This window comes from Dermacentor albipictus, chromosome 2 (genome assembly GCF_038994185.2).
Source record: "Dermacentor albipictus isolate Rhodes 1998 colony chromosome 2, USDA_Dalb.pri_finalv2, whole genome shotgun sequence".
Taxonomy (NCBI): Eukaryota; Metazoa; Arthropoda; class Arachnida; order Ixodida; family Ixodidae; genus Dermacentor; species Dermacentor albipictus.
This window is the reverse complement of record NC_091822.1, coordinates 102,503,473-102,530,686: the sequence shown is the minus strand read 5'-3', so window position 1 is coordinate 102,530,686 and position 27,214 is coordinate 102,503,473. Positions and strand designations below refer to the sequence as shown.

Sequence of the window (27,214 nt, the reverse complement as noted above, 5' to 3'; positions counted from 1 at the left end):
GGTGCTGCTAAGCACGAGGTCGCGGGATTGAATCCCCGCGACGGCGGCCGCATTTCGATGGGGGCGAAAACACCCCTGTACTTAAGATTTAGGTGCACGGTAAAGAGCCCCATGTGGTCCAAATTTGCGCAGTCCTTCACTACGTCATGCCTCGTAATCAGAAAGGGGTTTTTCCACGTAAAACCACATACTTTAGGAACAAAATATATTGACGGGCCGTTCCCGCCTTCGTAGCATAATTGGTAGTGCAGTGCACGTGTGTAGTGTGTCATTTCATTATTTTATTCATAAGATTAAAAGCGGATCCTTATTGTTTTTCGTTCGGGCGAAGATATGGTGCCCTTTATAGGCATGATCGCTGTGATGTGAAGTATGAGGTGACGGCAAATGCGCGACCGGCAAGTGATTTATCGCTCTGATACAGTGGTGAAAAAAACAAGATAATCTGGCGACTTTTCTGCGCTTTGTGAAAGGCCGTTTCCTTCAAAGATGAAACGCTTTGAAATCACGAGTAGCATGATCATATGAATCGCTATGCCTTGTTTTGGACGGCTTCCAGTGGATTGGTGGAGATAATCTGGTAGGGACGCCAAATAATTGATGCGTATTCCAAGGAAGGATGCACGAGGAAAATGTACGCTTGAATCCTGGTGTCTGCCTGACATAAACGTCGCTTCAGAAATTCCAGCTTTATTTTGTGCTTTAAAAATAATATGTTCTATAAGGTAAGCACAACTTACACTAGAATTGATGAAGACGTCAGTATATTAACCGATGTTATCTTTTCTACTATGCTATCGCTTAATATGTAAGCATTTTGTTCAAACCTTGAGACAGGAGTGAACCTCAAATTTTTCGTCTTTTCTTTAATGATTTGCATCCGCCCTTTTCCAGCACCATTCTGCTAGCTTATTAAGATCAGTTTGCAAAGTTATGACGTCGTTAAAGCCGCTAAAGCGGTTTATGCGTTAATCGTCTTTAAATTGTATAATCACCGGCAAAAAGGCGAACTGTTGAATTATTATTTATTGATGTGTTATTAACATGTATTAAAAATAAAAGCGGACCCTTTTGTGTGTATACTCTAACCAAGGCTGCGCTACAGCCAAAATCGTAGCACACAAGCACTCTTTATTTTTCGCCTTCCCTTCTTTCCACAGAGTGCAGCTAAGCCTCTCCCATGCACCACGAATGACTGCAATCACCTGGCGCAGTGGCTGAGAGTGAAAATCGACCAAAAAGTGGACCCTTGCCATGACTTCTACGAGTTCGTGTGCGATGATTACAAGCGTGAAACTAGTTTACGGAAAGTAAGTCAAAAGCGTCGCATCGTCGGCAATAACTGCTAATGGTGCGGGGCTGCAATGTGGCGCGAAATAATTTTGAAAGAAGAAATGATATCACAGATAAGGCAGCACTGTGCTCCCTAAAACTAAAGGTGTGCCGAGGTCTAATCCATACGCATATGTTTTAAATTTTACGTTTCCTTAATATGGGATCGGGCGATGCCTCCAGCGGAAGAGGAAAATGCCGAAATAGGGGCATTTTATATTTTAATTTGCTTATGAAATCAGTTTCCACGTCGACTTTAGCGTCATACAAAAAGAAAATTCGGTAGCGAGCCTGGCGCAAGATAGAGAGAGAGATAATGTAATTGAAAGAAGGCAGAAAGGTAGGCCTGAGCTAAGGCCCTCTAGCCTGCTACTCTGCACAGGGGGAAAGGGAACGGGTACATAAAGATGTGATGAAGGTTGATGATGACATAGCAAGAGGGATGCTCATAGGTGAAAGCAAGTTCAACACTCTGATGATAAACATTCACAAATGTCATCCATGAAGCCACTATCAGGTTTCGCATCAAGTCTGTAGTCAACAATTTGAGTGAACCTAAACAGAGGCGCTAGGACGAAGCTGGTGTGGGTCTCCTCTGCGTGAACAGCACAAGCGCCAAACATAATCTTTATAGCATATAAAGAGCTGCGATAAGCGGCTCTAGCACGGCGAGCACTTGTAGGGCACTTTTAGCGGCCGGAGTCTCGAGACCACCGAGAATCACGCGCATTGATTCTACTAAGTGCATCAGCATTTTTTGTACACTCTCCTTCTCATTGTGTTCATCTCCTTGCTTGCCCGTAGTGTCACCGGTTTCATTGGCCCTATAATTCTTGGCTTCATGGCACAGAGGACCGCTAGTGCCCACGGGCATGGCCGTCGGCCTAGAGGGCAGCAAAGGCCATTCCGTGTCTGTATCAGCCGGTGGAGGTGAATGTTTGCCGCGTGCTCTCGTCGACCTTGAATTGTCAGTAGACGCCGTTACCTTCCTCGATGCACGCACAGGCAGAGGTGGTCGTCATGCCTGTGCCACGCTAGGTAGTTTTCCTGAAATGGTTTTGTGATGCTTCTGTCGTGAGCGCTGGCCACTTTGGTGAACAGATTGAGCCGCCTTTTTACGTGAAGACTGGTCTCTTGCCATATTTCGAAGAATACGAACCTCCTGTTTCATCTTCGGGAATTCCTTCGAAGTAGCTTCGTGAGAGCCAGTACAGTCGGGACATTTAAATGAGGATGCCGCACAGTCGATGGTATCAAGCTCTCCGCCGCAATGCGAGCAGGTGGCTTTGCTTCTACAAACAGCACTCACGTGTCCTATCTTGTGACATTTCCGGCACTGAACAGGCCTCGGAACGAATGGTCGTACTCGGTGCATGTATAACGTAGCACACTTTGACAGACGCTGGTAATGTCGAAGAAGCATACGTTAACTTGATACATCGGGAGTGTCCCAAGCGCTGAATCTCAAGAATGCGCACCGATGACCTCAAAAGACTCTTGAGGTCCGCATGCTTGATTTCAAGCTCCACGTCGGGAATCACTCCAGTTGTTGTCTCCTTCCCGTAGGTAATAAAAGAGCGGACGGGGATTGCGCCTAATTGTGGAATGGTCTTTAACTTCTCAAGTATTGTGGAATTTTTTACATATATTGTCATGATGTTCTTGCGAGCGTTGATCCTGATCTCGTTAATTTGCCCAGGGGCCACACTTTCAAAATATTTGGTTAGAAACTGCCTGCTGAGGGAGTTCATGCTCTGTGATGTCGAGAGTGGCACGTAAGAAACCATGAATGATTCTTGCTCACTCTGATGCGATGAAGGCGCCTCTGTCGACATACGGTGGCCCGTGACTATGGTGTACTCGCTGTCAGAGTCCATGGCTTCTGGCGTTGAGCTCTCCCATTATCGAGCTGGTCCGAGCTTACAAAGGCACGTCGTCCAAAAATTAGTGATGAAGTAGACGACTGACCTTGTTCAGATGGTCGTGGGAACATCTTCTTGCTCATCCTTGACGAAATGACTCTCACGAGAAGGGCAAGAACGCAAAAAAATGCATAACAGTGAGAGGCCCAGAGCACCAGTAAGCTCTGGGCCCTTATTTCTCTTCCTGGTGCGAGACATGTTACTCATGTAGTCTGTTTGGATAGGCTCGGCACGCAGACTACATCTTGCTTGTTTATACTATGCACACAAGGAAAGCATTTGAAATAAAGTCGGGTTGCAAGGTCGATGCAAGTAGGTAACAGAGTTTCTGGCGAAAAGCGGTTCAGCACAAATGCTCACCGACGTCATCAAGGGTGGTTATGGGACCAGAGATTGAAGCGCGACTCTGTTTGAGGGAACAAATAGTTGGAAAGAAAGAAGGCCTTTTTTTAATTAAAGGGAGACACAGTTAGACTGGCTCAACGAAAATAAAATTCCTGTTCTATTTTACATATGCGTGACGAGTGTACAGAAGAGAAGTTTATCTTACTTTATTGTTATAAGTAACTGGCATTTTTTTAGCGCCCATCGTAAGAGAGGGTGTGGACGCCGCTATCAGTTGCTATGCGATGTAGCTCTTGTAGTGTGAAGAAAGGCGCTTCCGTAATGTTCACCTGTTAGAATACGCCCCCTCACACGTTTTGTTGTTATGATTGCTGACGTTGGTTTGAATTTGGTGACGCGGGTAGCTTCATTGCTTTTGAATCTGTTAAGTCAAAAGTAAAAGACAAGAAAGGCGGATAAGTGAGGGGCCCGAATTTTATTAGTCATATCATAAGAAGCCAACAAACACTGACGCCAAAGACAACACAGGGGAAATTACTTGTCCCTAATATATGAAATAAAAAAATTATAAATAATTAAAATAAAAGTGGATGAAAAAAACAGTTTGCCCCAGGTAGGGAACGATCCCACAACCTTAGCAAAAGTAGTGAGACTGAAAGTAGTGTTATGACCGTCAGTTAATTGTTTACTTTAGTGATTTTTGTGCGATTGCGCTGGCCGACGGGCTTTGCGTCCGACGATAGGACCAGCACTCTACATCTAAAGCTTTTGGCGGCCTCTGAAGAAAGTATGTATAATGCAGGGGTGCAGTTTCGAGAACCGTACAGCTGGCCTTTTCCAGTATCGCTTTCCGCGCTGAAAGCTTGAAACATCCATCAAGTCGTACGGCAAGGCATTTGAATATGCAGCTCAAATTACAGGCCACCAAAACAAATTTCGCGCCTTCGACAACAAAATGGCGCTAAGCCCCATGAACCACCGATGAGCCGCCATGCTTTGAACCCATGGGCTTACGTGGAAGCTTCGCTACCAGGTATATTTGCCTTGCGTGTTTTATGCATTTTAAAGCTACGAATAGTGCAGTGCAAATTAATTTTGTTCATCACTACACAAGGTGCGCTGTTGAAAGGTGTGTACGTAAAATATAATGCAAATTTAATCATTTTCTCACAGCGCGTACTTATAAACAGTGTCTGGAGATCATTCTGTATATTGTTGCCGAACACCCGATCGCCGATCGCTACGTATAATACTTACTGCACGTGAAAAGGCACGCTTGCACTTGCCTTAACTAGATGGCGCCACCATATCAAGCGAGAATGCAACGACCACGATGAAAAAAAAAATGTCTGGTACCGCGACACGTAAGCCACGTTTTGATTGGAAGGAACCATAGTCCTCAACGGGTGAGTGAAATGCGAAAGAATGTTTTTTTTTAATTTTTATTTTATTTATATATACTGCAGCCTCGGTGAGGCTATTGCAGGAGGGGGTAGCGGAAAAAAAAGGGAAGCAAGAAAACGAAATACAGGCACAAAAAATTATGAATATCAAGTATATGTAATTGCTTTCAAAAATTCTTGCATAGGTAAAGAGCGGATACTTCCACGCAGTGAATTCCAGAGCTCAATGGCCAGTGGAAAGAAGTTGTGCTTGAACATCTCCGTTCGGCAAAAGAAAGGGATAAGGTTGAGATTATGAGAACTCCTAGTGATGGAAGGTGGACTAAAGTTCAAATAATTATTTAGTGTGTCAAGGCGCTCTGAATGAATTAGCGTGTGTAAAAATTTCATGCATTCTAAGCGGCGGCGATATGAAAGAACTGTAAGACCTGTAGCTGTATAATGGGAAGAAGGGGGAAACTCTCGGCTATAGTTGCGAAAAATGAAGCGCACTGATTGCTTTTTGACTGATTCTAACTTTTTAATATCGGATTTTTTATGAGGATTCGATATGATGCAGCCATAATCAAGAATGGGGCGGATAAGTGTTTTATACGTCATCAGTTTGGTATCCTATGGAGCCTTACACAATGATCGATGTAGGTAACCGAGACGTCTAAAAGCTTTGTTACATATGATGTCATGTGTTTCGACCATGACATGTCATGGGAGAAATGAAGACCAAGTTATTTAAATTCGGTTACTCTCTTTAAATCTTCACCATGGAAAGTGTACGTGAAAAGTGATGGAGATGGGCGTCTGGAGAAGGAGATGGAAACAGGTTTAGAGAAATTAATGTTCATTTGCCATTCCTTGGACCAGCTACAAAATTTTGCAAAGGAGTCATTAAGTAAATCGTGATCCATTGGTGTGTTAATACTATGATAGAGGACGCAATCATCAGCGTAAAGACGAATACTAACGGACACCCAATGCGGCAAGTCATTAATATATAATAAGAAAAGAAGCGGGCCTAAAACGGAACCTTGTGGGACGCCGGATGAAACATTGACAGCAGAGGAAATAGAGCCGTTAAATTACACAGACTGAGAACGCTGGGTTAGGAAGCTATGTATCCAACCAGCCTGAGAAGGGTTATTTAGAATGAAGTTAAGCTTGTAGAGGAGTTTTGGGTGTGGGACGGTGTCGAAAGCTTTGGATAAGTCATCAAAAATTCCGTCAATCTGTCCGCCTAAATCTAATGACTGAGAAATATCATGCGTGAATTCGATTAGTTGGGTAGTCGTGCTATATCCGCGACGGAAACCATGTTGGTAATTGGATAGGATATTGTGGCTTTCAAGAAATTCCGTGATGTGTTTAAAAATTATATGTTCGAGTAACTTCCATGAGTGGGCAGTTAATGAGATTGGTCTATAGCTCTGCAGAAGTTGAGCGTTACCGGATTTGTATATCGGAATGGCCGCAGCAAGCTTCCAGGATTGGGGAACAGTGGAGGTGGATAATGATTTACGGAAGATAACGGAGAGGTATCTGCTTGTCCAAAGGGAGTAGCGAACGAGGAAAGAATTGGGTATGTCATCTGGGCCGCAGCTCTTTTTAGTATCTAAATGGAGGATCATGTTCAGAACACCTGAGCTAGAGACGACGATGTCTTCAATAGGAGGGTATGAGTCACAGCTAAAAGGTGGAAGGGAATAGTTATCCTGTGTGAACACGGAATGAAAATAGGGGTTAAAAGCGGAAGCAATCGTGAGTGAATCTGAAACTGCCCCGCCCTTGACAACTAAACTGTTAGTTGTGCTGTTACTTGGCATTATCGATTTCCAGAACATACGAGGGTTTGTTTTAATTTATTTTGGCAAAGTAACAGCATAGTAGAAATCCTTGGCAGATGTTAGTTTCTGGCGCAGTTCCTTCTTGGCATCATTGAACTCTGCAATTTTGTCAGGATTACCATTTCCTTTAGATTTGCGCAATCGCGAAACACGACGCGATAAATGTAGCAGTCCTCTTGTCATCCACGGTGAATTATTATTTTTCTTTTGTGTTTTCAGGGGAACAAATTGGTTAATACATGTTTTAACAATATTCTCAAAAAACCCCACGGCAACATTGACATCATTGTTCAAAGATAATTCATGAAAGTTCTCAAACGATTCGCTAAATGTGTCGGTAATTGCAGTATCATCGGCGCGGCTAAAATCACGAAAAGTGCAGTACTCTATCCGCGGTTTGGGAACAATACAGCAAACCGAGAACAGTACGGCTTTGTGGTCAGAAATCCCGTCAGTAACGCAGCACTGGAAGCCACCCTCGAAAAGACTTGGATGGATGGATGGATGGATGGAGTAACTTTATAGAAAGGTCCTGCGAGCTACGGGGCGCAAGGTCCCATAGAGCGGGCTACTCCCACGTTGGGACCGGGAGTTGTAACTCCCTGGCCGCATCGTGGGCTCGCTGGACGGCCCAGAGCTGCTCCGCCAGGTCCGTGCTGCGTAATGCGTCTTGTAGCCTGGCGGAGTCTTGATCCTTGTTTGCGTGGGTCCGACCACACGGCCAGAGCAAGTGATGTACGCCTAGTGTGCTATGGCAATTTTCGCAATGTGATGTTTTGTATAGGTCAGGCATGTAGTGATGTAGTCTGTTCTGCGTGGGGTACGTGTTTGTTTGAAGCATTCTGAACGTCAGGGCTTGAGGCCTGGTGAGCTTATTGTGAGGTGTGCTGTATATTCTGCGGTCTAGATAAAAGTGCTTTATGATCTCGTTATATGTGGAGGGAGGGTCCCGATTCTCGCTGGGATGGTCACGACCAGAATAGGTGGCGTCGCGGAAGGTTAGGTCTCGCGCGCTCCTGGGAGCCATCTCATTGAGATTGCAAGGGGCGTCCTCGATCTCTCCGAGGTGTGCCGGGAACCAGCAGATGGTGTGATGCTGCAGCGGTGTGGATCGATTGATTATTTGTAGGGCTTGTCTTGCAACTGTTCCTTTCTGAAAGGCTTTGACGGCTGAGCGTGAATCGCTGTAGACGTGGGTGGTGGTCGGGTCTGTGAGCGCGAGTGCGATGGCAACCTGTTCTGCTATCTCGGACTTGTGGGTCTTGAGCCAAGAAAAACTTAGTCTAGGACAGCCGTTTCCCTGGTGTTCTCGTGGACAATCTGTTTAAGACCAAGCGATAGGGAAAGGCGCAATAATTTTCTTGAGAGTGACATGTCGCAGTCGGTAATGGTGAGAGAGGGCCAGTGAATGCCTGGTGCATTAAAATCTCCCATAAGTATTCTATTGGATGATTTAAAATCATGCAGAATGTTGCTAAGGAAAGCGAACTGATCACCACAAGAGCCAGTAAAACATTCCAATTAGCGCGGATGACCTTTCCAAATGAATCTTGCACAAAAGCAATCCAATTTCACATGGGGTTTCAAGGACTGAAATCTTCAAGTGGGACTGTATATAGAGGGCGACACCGCACCCTCTACCACTTGGTCTGTCAACTCTTGCCAACGTGTATACACTTAACGTAACTTCGGAGTCGAACATGCGTAGCATGTTTCAGTAATGCCTATAATATGGGGGGAATGAGCAGTTACTAGAGAGATGAAGTCGGAAAATTTATTGAGAAGGCTTCTTGCGTTAATATTTAATACACGGAGGTCATTGGTTTTGCGCCGAAGGAGTCAAGGCGGAGAGACAGGTGCGACGCTATTTAGTGCTGTATTACGATGTACTTTCTCTAATGTATTAGAAGCGCTGTTCCAGTTTTAGCGAACTTCATCAAAAAATATATGGTCAAACCGTATGCGGGCCGTGCACCTGTTGTTCCTAAAACTCTCAGACGCTTCCCAAAATTTCTTGCGGATATTCCGGAGACGTAGTGAAAAATCTCCCGAAATACGGTAATCGGTTCCCTTCAGCTTGTGACCACTTTTTCATACCGAAACTTTCTCCCGATAGTCCAGAAGTTTCATAATTACGGGTCGCGGACGGTCACGTGAAGGCCTTCCTAGACAATGGCATCTTTCTATTTGAGGACAACTCATTTTGAGTTTATCCTCAAACAAATTCGCAATGTCTGAGGACAGGCGTTCATTATCTTCATCGGAGGATTCTGGCAGACCATGTAAGATTAAATTGTTCCTTCGAGCACGGTTTTCTAATTCATCATGTTTAGTTGAAAGGTTGCGAATTTCGTTTGTTAGAAGTGCGAGTGCACTGTTAAAGCTGCCGCTTGGGACGGCAGGCTTATGTGACGAGGACTCCAGAGCGGCCAGACGCGATTCGATAGTCTCAAAACGTGTATTAACAGATTGTTGAAAGTTTTTAATTTCGGCGATATCCTCAGCTAATCGTTTCTGTCCGTTCAAAAGCTCAGCGAGTATTTCAGACACCGATGGTTGATCGTCAAAACCTAGCGAAAGGCTCGGATTTTTTCGGGAGCGAGGACCAGGATTGCTTTCAACGTCACCACTCCGTAACGATCTACTAATACAAACAGCGAGCTGCGAGTAAAAAGAAATATAAGCAAAGCACCTGCGAGAATGGTGTCGGCAAGGGAGCAGCAGTAAGAATCGGTCATCATAGCGAATGCAGCGGGCATTATGAAAGTAACATACCTGCGTAAGAAATACGCAGCGGGTAAGCATGATGCTCGTACTGCTGCCACCTTGCCCACTGAAGAAGGAACGATCCGGCTGGGAATTTATAGGCACGATCGTTGACGTCATGGGACTGGGCTTGAATGTGAATGGATGGTTCAGTGTGCCAGCTATGCCAGGGCTCCGGGCACGTGTGGTGGCGGTCAGATCGATACAGTCATCCAGAAGGGAGATAGGTCAGTTCGTACAGCTGCCACCGGAATCACCCAGAGATCTTGACGATGGCGGCGAGTGCGCGAGAGCTGTGACGTCAGGAAAGATGACCGCAGCACATTAGAGATGGCAACAAGCGAGGAAGGCGATCTGCGTAAGAAATAGGCAGCGGATAAGCATGATGCTCGTACTGCTGCCACCTTGCCCACTGAAGAAGGAAGGAACCGGCTGGGAATTTATAGGCATGATTGTTGACGTCATGGGACTGGGCTTGAATGTGAATGGACGGTTCAGTGCGCCAGCTATGCCAGGGCTCCGGGCACGTGTGATGGCGGTCAGATCAAGAGAGTCATCCGGAAGGGAGATAGGACAGTTCGTACAGCTGCCAGCGGAATCACCCAGGGATCTCGACGATGGCGGGGAGTGCACGAGAGCTGTGACGTCAGGAGAGATGACCGCAGCACATTCGAGGTGGCAACAAGCGAGGAAGGCGATATGCGTAAGAAATAGGCAGCGGGTAAGCATGATGCTCGTACTGCTGCCACCTTGCCCACTGAAGAAGGAAGGATCCGGCTGGGAATTTATAGGCATGATCGTTGACGTCATGGGACTGGGCTTGAATGTGAATGGATGGTTCAGTGTGCCAGCTATGCCACGGCTCCGGGCACGTGTGGACCCGGTCAGATCAAGATAGTCATCCGGAAGGGAGATAGGACGGTTCGTACAGCTGCCAGCGGAATCACCCAGAGATCTTGACGATGCCGGTGAGTGCACGAGAGCTGTGACGTCAGGGGAGATGACCGCAGCACATTCGAGGTGGCAACAAGCGAGGAAGGCGATCTGCGTAAGAAATAGGCAGCGGGTAAGCATGATGCTCGTACTGCTGCCACCTTGCCCTCTTTCTGTCTTCTGCATTTCCACTGAATTTGCAAATTGAGAAAATTTTCGTTGGCCGCGTTAGTTTTCGTTATTCTTGCTGAAGTTGCCGCGGTATACCACAATCAACGCGCTGTGATGTAGAACTAGGCGGTAGTATGTTCGCAGGGCCCGTTTAGTACCCTGTGCATGCGCATCGATAACCTCTGCTGGTGTATTGCCACCACTTATAATGTTCTGTGCAATCTTAAAGGCAATAAATGTGCTATCAGAGCTCTAAATTAGGGAGAAAGCACTCGCGAAATCTTGTCACATATATTTGAGGAATAAAAAAAAAAGGCAGCTAACGCCATTGGGCGGGAAGCCGGGCTAGTTTCGGTATCTGGCAAATATCGTCGCCGTGTTAGTGGCGGCCAACAGAATATTACATGCATTTTGCCTGTTTGGCACTATTTTCGGTACCTACGAATGTTGACGGCAATATTACGGAGGTGTGCTTAGAAAACAATGTGCTTCCTTGCGTGTTCTTTTCTTGGCATACTACTTGTATTCGATCACTTTATTCGTTGGGCCAACGGGTGGTGCTCTTGCGGTTACCGTTTCGGATATCATTGCGGGGTTCTTTTGTCAACACTTGTGCCTGCTGCACGGCGGCCATTACGCGCCATTTTAATTCTCGGATTGGCTGTCGAGAAGTCACGTGTTTTGAAATTTGAGCTGGGGAGAGGAAATTTCGCAAGATGAAATTTCGCAAATTTTGCCTTTTCATTAAGATGACGAAACGGGACGTGCAGCGTGCAAATTTTATCGACGGATACTTTTTACTTGTTCTTGTAAATCTCACTTTGACGTTGCGGGGCATTGTGTGGGTCGCCATTGCAGGGATTTTCCACCATAATTTTTTGTGCGACAAGCCACGCGAATTATGCTTATGAGCGGCCACAGCCAATGGCGTCTGAGAGGCATGCGTAACACCGCATTTCTCCCGTCATTTGGCACCACTCAAATATTTTCTGCATAACATGTGTTCATAGCATTTGCATCGCTATTGGGTGTTGTGTGCGTTTGCGATTTGGGCCATCACATTATCGTGAAAGTGATTATATGGACAGGCCAGGCGAATTTTCGCCATCGGTGTAGGCGTCGTCTTGATGTTTTGTACAAAATCCAATGGGGATAGCACAGCGGTCGCTCATCGTATGCTGTACGTGCGAGTGAAAGCTTGCGAGAGAAAGCCAACGATCGTTGTTCAATCTATCGCGCACACAAGTGGAAAGCGGGAAGGAAGCGCACCGTCTTCCATCACACGTGAGGCACCAGGGACAGTGTGGAGGGTGGGGACATTCTACTCCGGCAGCTCGTGCATACGGCGCAGCGCGCGGGCGCCCATATCTTGAAAGCGATCTGCGATCTTGACACAGTGCGCCGAGTGCTGGTAGCTTCGTATGCGCTGCGCTTTCGACGCCTAGTTGGCGTTGAAGCGAGAGTTAGCACAAAGGTCAATTCGCTGGCTCCGACTGCCGCGATTCCTCACTCCAGCGTTACGCCAGCGAGTTTCCGCGATCATCGAGTGAGATGTGTTATGTTTACCTGCGCGCCAGCGACACTGTGTTTGGTAATGTAGTTAGTGAGCGATTGTTTCCAATTTTATACAGCCAATAAATGTGCTTTTCTAACCTCGTATAGGTGTATAATATGTTATCCTTAACGATGGCGCGCCTTTCGAGCGGAACTGCGACTTTTCATTAGGAGTATTGGTTATTAGTAAAACGTTTCTTTTAGATAGTATTGGTCGAACATTACCGACCTTTTGCTACATTTCGCACATTTTACTGCTGCGTTTGTATTGTAATTAAGATTAATGATTGAATCATAAGAAGGTGTGGCATGATTACAGATTGCAGTGGCGGCGCTTGTGTTACTTGTGGCGGGTACTTGTGGCGCACGGAACGCTGTCGGCGCTATTCAGTCGCTTCTAAGGCAGGCGAGTCGGGTTGAGTCACTTGTGTTTCCTGGGAAAGCGAGAACACAACATAGAACGTATGCTAGTCACCACTGGTATGTGGCACATGTTGTCTCAAGGTTGAAAACAAACTCGTTGGCGCAAATATACGATATGTGATTCCGTTCCCTGGGGACACTCACCTTAGCTAATGAAGTAGATGACGGCTGGTAGGCAGTAGATGACAAAAGCAAGAAGCTTTGCAGGCGGACTAAACTTACATTTTGAGCTAGCTGCTTTACTTTTACTGAGGAGGTAAGCTGTTTTCCTTTGCGAAAAACGTCAGCTTCAATGCCTACGTTACAGTTTCTTAGGCGAGGCGTCAAATTTGCGTCACATTACGAAAGCGAATCGCAGCCATCCTTCCATTTTGTAAGCGTCCCGCCTACGTCACGCCCCATATAAAATGGCTGAATGTTCGGAATAGAGACCCTGTTCATCTGCGTCCAGCACTTTCTGCACATGTGCGCGCCTTCGCCGTCATGCGGGGCGCAAGAATTCACATGGGTAGTGGCCAATGGCATCAGCAGAGTAAGAGAATCAGGAGAAGGGCCACAACGCGCTTAACGAGACTCTATGTTGGGTCACCACTGGCAGACACAGCAAAATATTTTGTTTTCGCTTCTATAGTAATCAACCGTGAGCACGCTTTTTGTGCAGCCCTTATATAGCGAAAAGCCGCTAACATTACTGAAACGGCTATAAGACGACAGGGGGGGAGGGGGTCTTCCGTTCGCAGTATTCTGTGTGTCGAAGCTATCGTTAGGCAAGCTATTCCACCAAAAAACCCAGTTTCGCCTGAAAGGTAAGCCATCGATTGCGGTAGCTAGTTGGTAGACAGCCATACGAACTTACGAACATGAAATGCAGCCGCCGTGGCCGGGATTTGATCGCGCAGCCTCGTGCTTAGCAGCCCAATATCGTAGCCACTGAGCAGCCATGGCGGGTCGCGGAAGAACGACAGTTTGCTTAAGCATAAATTTTGTGCGCTGTGAAGTTTGGCAAGGGTTACGTCAGAAGTAACCGAGAGTTCAATTTGTATTACCTATGATGTAGTCAATGTGAGTATGCCGTGACAAGTCATTAGATGTGCACCCACCGAGATATCTGTATGAAACCCGCGCTACAGGTCGATGCCATCAATTATGTACTCCGAAAACACTCAGGTATAGTGCTTCGCGAAAATGACATGTACTTGCGTTTGCTGATGTTAAGGGTCATAACCATTTACTGCGCCATTTAGAAATTTTGTTTAGGTCAGATTGAAGGACAAGTGTTATCATTGGAATTATTTATTTCGCGACACATGACGCACTCATCTGTAAAAAACTTTATCTAAAGTTCAAACAATCTGGAAGATCATTCACATAGATCCGGGATAGCGGTGGGCCTAAAATGGAGCCTTGAGGGATGCCAACTTTAGCAGATAGGAAAGGATGCGTAATAATTCGCGATAACATGTTGGGTGCAGTTCGAGCCATTTGAGCATGTTGTGATCAAAATTCAAATTGATGATTTTTAGTAGAAGTAGTCGATGAGGTATTTTCGCGAAAGCTTTAGAAAACTCAAGAAAAATTCCATGGGGAAGGGAAACTCGGTCTGCAGCCGATACGATGTCACGAATAAACAACAGAAGGTGCGTTTCGCCGGAACAGTATTGCCGGAATTCATGTTGGAAGGACGAATTAAGGTGTGTAATTCAAGTTATGAGACTAGATTAGACTAAATAATGTGCTCTAGAAGTTCGCACAGGATACAAGCTAGAGAAATTGGTCGATAGTTGGGATCCTGTGTTCCCGGATTTGGAGATTGGCACCACCCACCCGACCTTCTGATCTCATGGCAGCGTGCTAAATTCAGTCGACTGCGCAAAGAAGTATGACAGAAAAACTGAAACGTAATCCTTCGTGTTCTTTAGAGACTCCGGGTTAATTTTATCGTTCGCACATGACGAGGAAGTCTTTAATTTCTCAATTAATTTAGCTATGCGAGCAAAATTTACTACAATTGCATCGATAGGAAAGAAATGGCGATCACGCAGCTGCGGTGTGACAACGGCAGCTGACACTGTCAACATACTCGCGAAAACGTCGTTCAGAACATTGATCACTCCGGAGCGCGTTCCCAGCAGAGTGAAGAAGGGAAATGACACGATTACTTGCAGGAATAACGACTTTCCAGAATTAAGAAGTATTGATGGAAAGAAAAGAAGGGTGTGTACTTTCACGAAAAAAATTCTTAGCCTGCTTGGAAGCAACGCAATACGAGCAAAAACTATCACAATATACGCGCCACAGATCAATATTCTTAGTAGACTTCGGTAAACGAAAAAGACGCTTTCTTTTCTAGAGTAGCCTTTTTAGAGTTGGTTTAATTTAAGGTACCTGTTTGCCTGAAATGTTTCTTGGGGTATGCGTTCGTTAATGAGAATTGCAGTCTTATTTCTAAATGAAATCCAGTTGTTTTCCACTGTACGATCTAAAAATGTACGAATGCAGTCATCCGAAAATAATTCAGGTCCCTAATGTTTAATCACATAATCTCCTTTTTTGTTACCTTTAAACATCTTTGATTTCCATCGCTAACGCGTGTTACAAGTTGTTATGACGAAATTAATAAGGCTGTGGTCGCCTATGCCAGACATGAATGAAATCGAGAGAACTAGACCAGATGCTGCTGTCAGGATGAGATCAAGAATGTTAGCCGATGTAGGACCTATTCTAGTAGGTTGGAAAACGAACTGAGCGAAGTTAAAGTACTGAGCTAAGCACAAGGCAGCACAATATGGTACAAAATTTCAGGTACAACCGGGTCCGCCCTAGACCAGTTAACGTTATGCATACTAATGTCACCCAAGAAAAATAATGGAGAGCGCGTGAACTGTAGAACCAGATTATTCGAGACGTCAGCCAATTTTTAGAGAGATCTGAAGCAGCATTCGTGGGTGTTGACATCCTCAAAAAGACCGCTTTTATCGTTTAAAGAAACGGGAACACAAATAAATTCCAAGTCTAAGTTGGTTCCAACAGTATGCGATGCAAGCTCATCGGCTAAAGCAATGAGCAAGCCACCACCAGTGTTGTCGCAGTGATCCCATCAATAACACGTGGCGGTTTATTTATTTCACATTCAAAAGCTCTGAGCTGTCAATGCTCGCCGATACCAGGTTTCAGAAAGTAGAACTACAATGCTGGAGCACGCGTCTGAAACTGATGACAGTCTTTCACGTTTATCCACAATCTTTCTAATGTTGTTATATAAAGAAATGCATCACCGCGAGTAGTGGGGCTTTTAGTTAGCGTAACGCCTGATTGTTAAGAAGCCGACGTAAACGCAATTGATGCATCTGTCATAATGGATTCAAGTATACAAACACTGTCGCTCGCTGTACAGAAAACGAAGCGCTTTTTCTCGATGTAGCGCTTACTTGAAAAACATTGCTAATTCCTTTCCACAAGATATGTCGCAATGAACATTTTTATGGCTCTTGTGGCTGTGCAAATGTCTTCAGTCACATCAACTCCAGATTTTGTTAGAGCACGCTTTGACCGCAGGATACCATTCCGAAGTCTCAGTGAGATAAATTTAAAGGTAGGTCGTCATCGTATACATTATATACAAGCTTAATGTATCTTCCTTCCCATGATTACGTTTATGTGAGCAGTATATGTGTAAGGACACTGCATGCTGCAGAACTGCAATAGCCTGGGAAGCGCGGTCAAACTTACTAGAGATATATTGTCCGATACCCTAAGCTCTCTGAAGTCGTAGATATAATGATTGATTTCCCGAGGACTTATTTACCAACGTGGCGATCATAAGACAGGGGGTCGTCACTGCTGTTCAGGTTTAGGTACATAGCGGCATTGAGTGGGGAAACAATTTTGTCTTCAGGTTGAGTCTATCTTTTCACAGCGGCGTCAGTAACACTGTGAAATGTATTAAACATGCGGCAACAGTCCTCGAATTCATGAAATCATTCATTAAAAGCTGCTACTTCGGTTGCAGCGCTTTGTCCGACTGGAATTCCGGCCAATGGTAACCTAGTTTCAACTGCGAGATTCTGCTATGACGGAAATACCCTCCTCAAGTGATTGCCGAGCGTCCTTCAGCTCGTTGAGGGTACTCGTGAATTCATCGCGCATTTAATACTTTTTTTCGTGCAGCGATTTTATGAGAGCAAGACGCTGTCTGTATTGTTGAACAGAGGGACCTTCGTTTAGTGGCCTTGGATTAGGCTCAATATCACCAGACATACATAGCAGTTTAGCAACGTGAACGCCCTCGCAGAAAGAAAAGAAAGCAAAATATTTCAGCGCGAAAGTACAAGTAAGCAAACGTCGTTTTACTTTCTCCAGTAAAGGTAACGGGGCCGACCTACCTGCATCAAAAAACGAAAGGGTGTTGCCATGGTATGCATTATCCCTCTGCTCCCATGTCCACTGAAGAAATCTACTGGATGGCAGTCCCTTAAAAGCGAGCTACTGATGCGGCTTTCGGTGCGGCGGACATTAAGGCGTCAAGTTCCAGCTGACTTTCTTCACGCAAAAATGGCACTGGTGCTTGACAGGAAAGCGAATTCACCGTTGGTAGGCGGTGGCAAATTTCAACGCCCGGGTTTGTGCATAGCGCGCGGCGAGGCTCCACTCTGACGAAGCCGGGTGATAGATTCTAAATGGATCGAAGTATCAGCATATACATCAAAAAGGGAAGTGTTTTTCAAGTGGTGTGTAGTGCCCAGTACTTCCATGTCCACTGACGACAGCAGCTGTCTGATCTGTGCTAGGACACTTGAAATGCGCTGTCTTCAGCCTTTCAACCGGTCTTGTTCACTTCTATTTGCATACGTTACACTAGATAACTGTTACGACAAACTATCTGCTTTCGTAGAATTGTCACGTGCAAAGCAAAATAAAATAGCTTTGCTTTGGTTTTGCGAAATTTGCTAATAAAAATGCTATATAAAGCAAATTTTCGGCATAATAATGTGCAGCCAAAACGCTGTAGCTGTACGCTATGGCACGCTGGCTCTTGAATTTTTAATGGAATGGGTATAAATTGTTTAGGAGCATGGCTGCCCCACTGTCACTTAATGATTACATGAAACCACACGCACAAAATCAGTTGTCAACAGAAGAAGAAAGCGCTGTTAGTACAAGACAGACGAGGGAATAAACTGGAAATTAGGACACATTTCCCATTTAACTGGGGGTGTAAGAACTGACGTAACCACGGTAAAAGGACCAATCAACTGGTAGCACCAAAAGTTGGCTAAAACGCTTGGGTCCGGGTCTAGTGACACTCCATCAGCAGTGAGGAGGTGGCCCATGTAACGTACACTGGCCTGCACAATTTCGCAATCCTTTTTATTGAGCTTTAGATTGCGTTCCCTGCAGCGTTCAAGCAAGGCGGTGGGGTTCGTGTCGTGCTCTTGCCTTGTCGTTCCCTAGGCCAATATATCGTCTATCATGACGGCTACACCATCCATGCTTCCAACCATCCCGTGCATGGTGCGTTGAAAAACCTCAGGTGCTGTTGTGATGCCGAATGGCATGCGCAGAAATCTGCGCCTTCCGAAAGGCGTGCTCATGGTGCAAACGCGCGTACTTTCTTCATCGAGGGTTATTTTCCAGAACCCTTACGCAGCATCGAGTGTACAAAAATATTTGGCTCCTTGCAGCCGCCGCAGTTCGTCTTCGAATGTAGGCATATGGTAATGCTCCCGCAAAATCACCGTGTTTAAGTCGGAATTATCCAAGCATATGCGTAGATTATCGTTTTTGAGTACTTCGACCATACACCTGGACCACGAGCAAGGCTCTGTCATCTTTTCAATGTCGCCATCGCGTTCCATCTCGCTGGGCTTCACTTTCACGGGCTCTTGAAGGGCGACGGGAATTCTCCTCTTTGGTTTTATGGTTGGTCGTGCATCGGGCTTCAGCTGCAGGCGATAAGCCATGCCCTCAAGTTGTCCTAGATCCTGGAAAGTGTCGTCAAAGCGAGATATGAGGATCTCGGACACTTCGTTGAAGGCATCTATGCGTTTTATCAGACCCAGTCTCTCAGCGACGTGTCCGCTTAATGTAACTAGTACATCTTGAACAACAACGAAAAACGTAACCTCGGTGCTCCGAGTCTTATTAGAGACGAGCAGGTTTATCTTTCCGATTGCGTTTTCCGTGTGGCCGAAAAACGTACGCAAGGTTGCATAACAGTTCTGCGCTGGGGCCTCTGAGAACTTTTGAAGAACCGTCTCTGGCAGAACACAACAGTTCGCCCCTGTGTCTATCTTACATTTGGTGATCATACCAGCCACATTTACCACTGACACCCAGTGCTCGTCACTCGGGACCGCTTGAACTTCCAACGCTTGAAGGAAGTACGCCTCGTCGCCAGTCATTTCTACCTTTCATGCGTGCCGTCCTTTTGGCTGCGGTTTCGAGCTTTGTGTACGGCATACACTTGCAAAATGGTTTCGGCCATTACAATTGTTGCAATACCTTTCTACTGCTGGACATCTTGCCGCTTTTTCGTGTTGTAAGCCGCATTTCGGGCAGTTGGCAGTCTTTGCTTTTACAGCGTCAATGCTCCTTTCCTATTCAAAAGAAGTGCTGCCATCCTGATTGCCTCGGATTTCAGCGACCGGTTCTTTGCTCTGTTCTTTAGCGCGGCAAACCTCAATCGTTTTTGCGTAGTTGGGATTTTCAGGATTAAGTCTCTGCTGCAGTTCTTTGTCTCTTATTCCGAGGATTATTCTACTGCGTAGAAGTCTATCTTTAATCTCGCCAAATTCACACTGCGCAGCTAGAGTCTTCAGTTGGGTGAGCCATTCATTAAATGACTTACCCTCGCGCTGGTTCCGGGAACCAAACCGGAACTCGTCGTAGGTGACATTTCTAATTTGTCTGTAATTCTCTTCAAACTTCTACATTAAAATTTTTTGGTAATTCTACTGCTCCTCGTTTTCAAACTTGAAGGTGCGGTAAGCACACCTTGCATCTTCGCCGATAGTCATTAAAAATGTTGTGATCTGAACATCTCGTGGCTGTAGACTCAGCCTTGTCGCTGCTGCAGAAAGTTTGAACTTACTGTTCCAGATGTTCCAGTTGTGGAAAATGGCGCCTGTAATGTCGAGCGGCTTAGAGGGTGGCAGCGGAGTCGAAGTCATGTTCGTGGCTCGTGGTTGTCGTTCCGGATGAACCCTTGTCTCCTACATAGGAGTTGATACTGCTCTATTGCTGCTGCTAGGCTGTGATCCCATGGCATGACTTGCCGCACGGGCAGGAACTAACTGCCTAACTAACTTCTGACACCATGTAAGCCAGACGAGTAGCAGGTAACAAAAAGCACTTTATTCGGACACACAGCCAAGTAGCGATAAGCAGTGCGCGTGTTGCACATGTACACTGGTTGACTTCCAGGCAGGATATTGCGCTCCAGTACAGTAATTGGTAGAGAAAGACAACACATCCAATACTAACAACATCCGATTATAAAATGTGTCACACAATGCATAAAACGGCACACTGGAAATATTGTCTAAAACAGATTCATGTAATGTTCCCTATGGCAGAGGAAAAATTGGGTTCAGACACTACCTCATCTGGGAGCAAATTCCATTCTGCAATTGTTCGCGGCAAGAATGCAACCTAAATACACCAATACGACCTTGGTAGGCCCTTATTTTCTTGGAATGGTCTCGTCTCGTAGACTGATAATGAGATAGTTTTAAATGTATGCCTTTTCGCTTCCTGTGTTACCGCTGTTTATGTCGTGTAAAAGCTTCGACCTGATTATTTTTCTGCGTGTGGACAGCAACATCCACCCTAGATTTTCCCTGATTTGCGAACCTCTAATTTTGTAGTCATAGATGCCCGTGACGAATCTGGCAGCCCTTTTCTGAACACGGTCTAACTTATCTTCAAGAACTTTTGGGAAGGGGTTCCATGCTGCGCAATCGCATTCTAACACCGGCCTAATATTTGTACGATACAAAGCTTCAAAGATTTGGGCGCGTACTTGAAGTTCCTCTAGAAAAGCTGCAAAAGGCAGCACGCTTTAGCGCTTCTTATGTCAATGCGGGATGCCCAGTCTAATGCCGCAGCTAAAGTGGCACCCAGGTATTTAACTTCGTCAAAGCATTGCAGTAAAACAGTGCTGCCTTATGAAATTCCTTTGTGGTGTGGTAGAAAATAAATGGGCCAAAACAAGCGGTGCCTGCATGATAGGCCGAGGCAGCATCAAAGCAACGTTAGAAATGAGAGAGGGCTGCCTCGAAATTCATTGTATAGATTGCAAGTTTAAGCTAGATTTTGACGCCTGCACTATGGCGGCAAGAAGCTGTGACAAATATGTTAGAATAGTAATTGAGGGGAAAAGGGCAATTGAGGCACGTGATAGGAGCGTGAGTGTTGCATCACTCTTATTATCGCAAAAATACTTGCATTACTTGAACGCGAATGTGCACGGAGCAACTGTAACAGCACTCCTTGTATAAATTAGGGGCGTGTTTTGAAGCGAAAAGCTTCACTACGCTAGTCAACACTGCGCTTCGCGCGAGCCGGCGTATGTCGGAGCACGAGTGACGTCACGCACGCCGCAGTGGCCGCCGCCGACTCTGTCGCCTGACCTTTCGCCGCTGCCATTGGTGACGTCAAGCGTGGCGCAGATGGCCGCTGCCGCGCGCTATGCGTCATTGTTTGACGTTCGCCAAAAGCGCATGTTTATCGCGGAGGCCGACTATATAACCGCTTGACAGAGAATAGGCGTGCGCATTCAACATGAAAGGAGAAGAGAGTGATACTGCCGATACAGAATTGCTACCACGAGAGTTGGCTCAAAAGGAGCGAATAAATGAAAGCCTGAAAGCTCAACGAGCGTCCGAGACACCCGAACAACGACGAGAACGTCTCGCTAAACGTAAGCTAAACCGTAAGCATAAGCATATGCTAAATAATAAAGCATAACCATGAGCTAAACCAAAAGCATCACCGAACCTTTTCGCTTCGAGATATCCAGGCTTAACCTTAGCTAAGCCACAGCCAATTTCTTTTCCTGATTAAACGTGGTTGCAAGGAAAAAGGCGCATGTGTGCGCGTGTTTCTCTTTTTCGCCGTCGTCGTCTTCGTGCCTACATCATGCTCAGCCAACCCCCCCCCCCCCCCCGGCCTATCTGCCCTAACATTATAAAACTAGGTATTGATGATTTACCACATAAAGCAGAGCATTCTTTATCACACTTGAAATATGCGTAACTCATAAGTAATTGTGAACGACATGCGAATGTGTCGAACCCTTCGAATTACAGAACTGTATTTGACATTTCATTTGCATTATTAGCCCCAAAGTCCGTCTCTACTCAATTTGAATACAATGAGCGCATGTGTAGCGTAAACAAAGTATTCTAGGCAGGACAACAGACGTACCCACATAATGACCTGAGGAAGCAGTTGAAACGAGCGAAATACACTCAGCTGCGTTCTCCACGTTCTGCACAAACATTTCACATATACCTGCCCACTTCGAAATCAATTCAATGTGCTTGGGTTTACGGTTTATTTCACAGTCATATTTTTTACACCTTTAATTGATAACTGGTTGGTCCACATTGTGAACTGGCACTCAGGGGCACTCATTTATCTCCCTTACACTTCTGGCATTCAGCTTCACTTGCGTTTATTTACAATCGCCTAAACTGCCTCAGTGATTTCCCACTTGTGAAATGAGCAGAAATGTGTGAGAGGGCTCTTTAATGTGTGTCTACTTGTAGTGACAGTACAGTTGGTGCAAGTGCTTCATTGTCATCTGCATGCGACTAAAGTGGTTAACACTTGTCTCTTTTTGAGCCCCGCCGCAATTTAGTGCTGGCAAAATATCAGCTTTTTTCCGTCTGCTATATCACAAGCATATGATCTTTCCGCACTCAAGTAAGCAGCCATTCTGGGCTAGATTCTGGGCCCATTCTGGGCCATTCCGCCATCAAAACAACTCACAGAGGCCCCAGAGGTGACGAGTTATTTGTTAGTCTGTTTGTTCTCTCGTTTTTCCTTTCGCTTTTCTTTCTCCCTCACAGGATCTCGCTCACCGCTCCTTCAGCTTTTGCTTCGTAGCACTTTCTCAACGTCTCAACGTGCTATTGCCCGTTACATAAACGTTGCATATGCTCACTGGCTGCATACAGCCTTGAGCAGCGGATCGGCCGCGTTATTGAGGTCTTTGCTCGCTTGAAAGAACGCTTACATGAGGTGCTTGGGGCTTAGCCGAGAACATAACCCTTATACGGATGACGTTACGCAAGACTTGACTAATACTGCATGTTCACGTCTTCATCGAAATGGCAGCTGTACCTTACTAGTAATCAATTCCACTAATACGTACTTATGTCAAACATCAATTGCTGTCTTCCATGTGGCAGTAAGCCCATTTTTGTGTCCTGCTTATGTAATTTGACAATTCGACAGCGCTACGCAGCATAATTTCAACCGTGCCGAACCGATTCACGTGTTTGCGGACCGTTAAAAATTGATACTCCCCAGAACCGGAACTGTACGGGAATGAAGTCTAAGCAAGTTGAACCCGAACCTAACCGTTATTTCTATTGTTTTCTATATCCTAATAAAGAAATACATATTGAAGTGATTGTAATACAGCAGCTATAGGCATCTCCCCGTGTCTTGCGCAGTTGACACAGGAGATCGCACGCATTGGGAAATCTGTCGTTCGCACCACCACCGTCCCGGCCACAGGACAGACCGCTTGGCAGAAGGCGGCGGCACTCTTCAAGGCCTGCTTGACGATGGTTGACTCCAAGCGTGACGAGGTGAGCACGCGACACTCCACAGCCATGCCTAATGCACCTGCGAGAAAATACGACTGTTTTGTGCCTCACATGCGCACTCGCGACTGTTGTAGCATGCCTTAGTCTGCTCGTAATATTAGGCATGCATTATACCTTCTTTGGAATTCCATAGTGGGGCATCATAGTTTCCAAGGCAAAGGAAAATCGGCTTTTAGGTTGTTACCGGGCCTGGAACAATGCTTTTTAACAAGTGCGCGAATGGACGGTGGGCATACACTTTGTCGTGCCTTCGTTGAAAGTGTCTCACGCCAATATTTTTCATCTCTGCGAATAGAACTCCTCGTTATGAATAAAATGTACTCACACGCGCCGACACAAACAAAAACAAAATACAGTGGTGATTCAGCGGTTACTGCCAGAAAAATGCGTTAGCACTACGCCACACCTACATGAGGGTCCGTATTGATGATTTCAACTGCGTTCGCCACATTGCGAAGTGTTCTTCAGGAGGTCACTCGGCACACGTCTTCCCTCTTCAAGAAGCAAAGTGTAACTGACGGCGGCCCAGAACGGATCACCATCAATTTCACTATACACATCCGCAGGCGCACACACGCATAGACACCTAGATGTATGTATGTATGTATGTATGTATGTATGTATGTATGTATGTATGTATGTATGTATGTATGTATGTATGTATGTATGTATGTATGTATGTATGTATGTATGTACACTGCGTGACCTGCTTCCCATACTTCATAAACACACCATTTTTTGCACTTTGCCATCATTAATGCTGACGCATTAAGACAAGCTAACTAAAGCGTGTTTGTAGATTCCACGCCGCGAACTTTTCGTCACCTGGGTGACCATGCAAGCATCCGGAAATGCCGTAATTTCTTAGCACCGGGCCGGAAGCACGTTTGTTGCATTTTTTGTGCAGCGCTCATGAATCGACGAAGCACGTAGCAGAAACACACGGGGCATGCGCTGAACTCTAAAGTGACGTTCCATTTGAACAAAAAAAATTGTTAGGACAGAAAGCAATCCATATTCTTTGAACACGTGGCAAAGCACCCGACGTGTTGCTGTATTCTTGGCGCATACTCCAATTTAAAGCGCACCATCATGTCCTATCTGATGCTGCCACAAGTGCTCAACAAATATTCAAATTCCTTCACCCATAGCCAAATTGACGATTGCCTGACCTTTTCTCATGTGAGATACTTCCATTATTTCACGCGCATACTCGGCTGGGTTCCTTGATAAAACTAGGGTGTCGCTTAAATATGATTTAAAACCACATTCTTGGCAATGACCTGGTAGGTGAGACAGCTTGTTATTAGCCAGCGAATGTTTGTGTATTTCTCATTTGTTTCACACCGATTGCCGACAATTTCTTGGGTGAAGACACCACAGCGTCTACTCTATAGCGCATGGAACTATTCTTGAAGCCACGCGAAACTTGTGTGCGTAAGGAATACCCACGAACCTCAGTCAGCGACCGTTTCTTTTTATATGGTGTCGTGTTGCTTGGACATCGTTGACTTCAGCATTTGCTCACGAGATATTGCGATAATGCAAATCATGTAGCCTGTCTTTGTTAGCCATTCTACCTGCTCGTCAAAACTACTACGCAGTCCATGTGCTCATGTTTTCCCTAAAGCTGACCCACTACAGGAAAGCTCTACACCTTCCTTGATTATTATTAGGGCAGCTTTAGAAAAAAGACGTACGTAAACGGACTGCACGTAAATTTTGAGGAGCACGTAGAAAGTGTAACACAGGCAGTCTACCTGGTTATCATTTACCTCTAGGGATTGTGAAAAAAATATTGAAACCAACTCAGTCCAAGGAACAAGTGCCAGAAGATAAAGAAAACAGTCGCAGGCCAAAACGTGTTTGTTATTCAATACGCACACGAGATTACGCCCAGCATAAAAAATGCTGCCAAGCGCCATGGCATAGGTGTCGTGTTCTGTTCAGCCAATAAACTGTCGGCAACGAGTGATAAATAAATAAACTAAACATTTTAGCACAGTTTCCTTAAAGCACCTGCGCCATTAATCATAGGCATCAGTATGTTGACTGTGAAGTTGGCATAATCTATGAGGCATCGCTTTCCTGTGGCAAGACGTATACAGGACAAAGTGGCCGGTGTGTCAGTGTGAGTGTCAGGAGTGACAAGCGTAAACAAAGAAAGGAGACGAGGAATAGGGAGTGAAGCTAGCGCGTGGAGCCGCCATCTTGGAGAAAGGGGCGCGCGCAGAGAAGGACGTGGTGGCCGGGGCATAGCGTTCCAGGAGAAGACGGCCGGAGATCGCCTCTCCGGGACCTGCCCCAGTTCCTAAGAGACGCATCGACGTCCCGCCCGAGTACCAGGCTCGGCGAGCAGATGACCGACGTCCCCGGAACTACAACTGGCCCGGACCTACCTGCCAGGACACGCCAGTATTTACGCCGCTGAACGTAGACGCACGGAGGCTGGCTGCAGCCAGTCACCCTCCCGTCTAGGGAACTAAGTTGGCCCGGCGCGCAACGGGAGCGTCAGCCGGCACGAGCCCCGCTCTGCCGGAGTGCGACAGCTCCTCAGCGACTGTGCTTTCGTCACGTCGGCCGGGGCATCGGTGACGCCGGACACCAGCGACGACTGAAGACGACCGGATTGCAACAATGGACCACTGACCGGGGGACGCCGGTATCCGCCACGAACAGAACCGGTACCATAAGCGCCCCTACTATAGCGTAGAGACGATCGCCGCACAGACGTTGGTTAACGCGGTAGTGCGAGCGTAAAGCATAGCAAGGGAGGACGCAGTCCGTGTGAAATAAGTGGTGAACGTTACCGTGTGTTCCTGTTGTTAAAAGTCAATATCGAATGAATGTTGTGTGTGTGCTGCATTTTGCGTTCATGTGTTCCTTCTGCCTGCTCAAGCGAGTATACCAGGCGTTAATGTATGCGTGACAGTGAGGCAGAGGGGACACAAACACTCGTTGGCTGATACGAAGCCGTTTTACTAAGCAGGTCACTGGCGTCAATGGGGTTGTAGGCCATATTTCAGTGACTCCATGCTCTTAACGAGGGACCGCTCTCAGTCTGCACATGAAATAATTGAAGTATTTCGCATTAGAAGGGAATGGGATGATTGTGCCAGTCAACTGTCAATTGGGCTATGGCACAAGGAATTTGGGTATTTGTTGAGCACTCGCGGCAGCGTCAGATAGGACCTGATGGTATGTTTCAAATTGCAGTATGCGCCAAGAAGAGAGCAACACTTCGGGTGGTTCGTCACGTGTAAAAAGATTGCGGATTTCTTTCTTAATATTTTTTTTTCAAAATAAACGTCAATTGACAGTCAGCGACTGTCCCGTGTGTTTCTTCTTCATCCTTCATCGATTTGTGAGCGCTGCACAAAAATACACCATGAATGCTTACCAACTCACTCAGTTTAGTATCTTAAAGGACGCCTGTATCCGTGTTCACTGTAAGTAGCTGGCCGCAGCACTGTGCCTCCCACAGCAGCACCGGATATTCGTCTGTGTCACCAAAGCTGTGGTGAGACGCGGGCTGGCCGGAGTCCTTTCGAAACCTCTATTATGCCCTTTTCACGATGACCTCTGCACAGCTCTAAATTAGTTGGGCAAGTGCAATTCACCTTTAGCAAGATAATGGTGCCACAATATCGCATAGCGCATCTACAGAAGTCCAGAACAGCGCTGCTGCG

At 46.0% G+C, this 27,214-nt stretch overlaps 1 protein-coding gene across 8 annotated transcripts in view; it reads left to right on the top strand.

Moving 5' to 3' along the window:
* Window positions 1-27,214, top strand: part of LOC135911688 (neprilysin-1-like) — a 346,542-nt gene that overhangs the window by 138,658 nt on the left and 180,670 nt on the right. For 7 of the 8 annotated variants that reach the window (XM_065444035.1, XM_065444039.1, XM_065444037.1 and 4 more), the window contains 2 exons: window positions 1,161-1,310; window positions 23,370-23,507. In XM_065444035.1, coding sequence (XP_065300107.1) covers window positions 1,161-1,310; window positions 23,370-23,507 — 288 coding nt within the window. The remainder of the gene's footprint in view (window positions 1-1,160; window positions 1,311-23,369; window positions 23,508-27,214) is intronic. The other variant, XM_065444036.1, reaches the window with a different exon arrangement.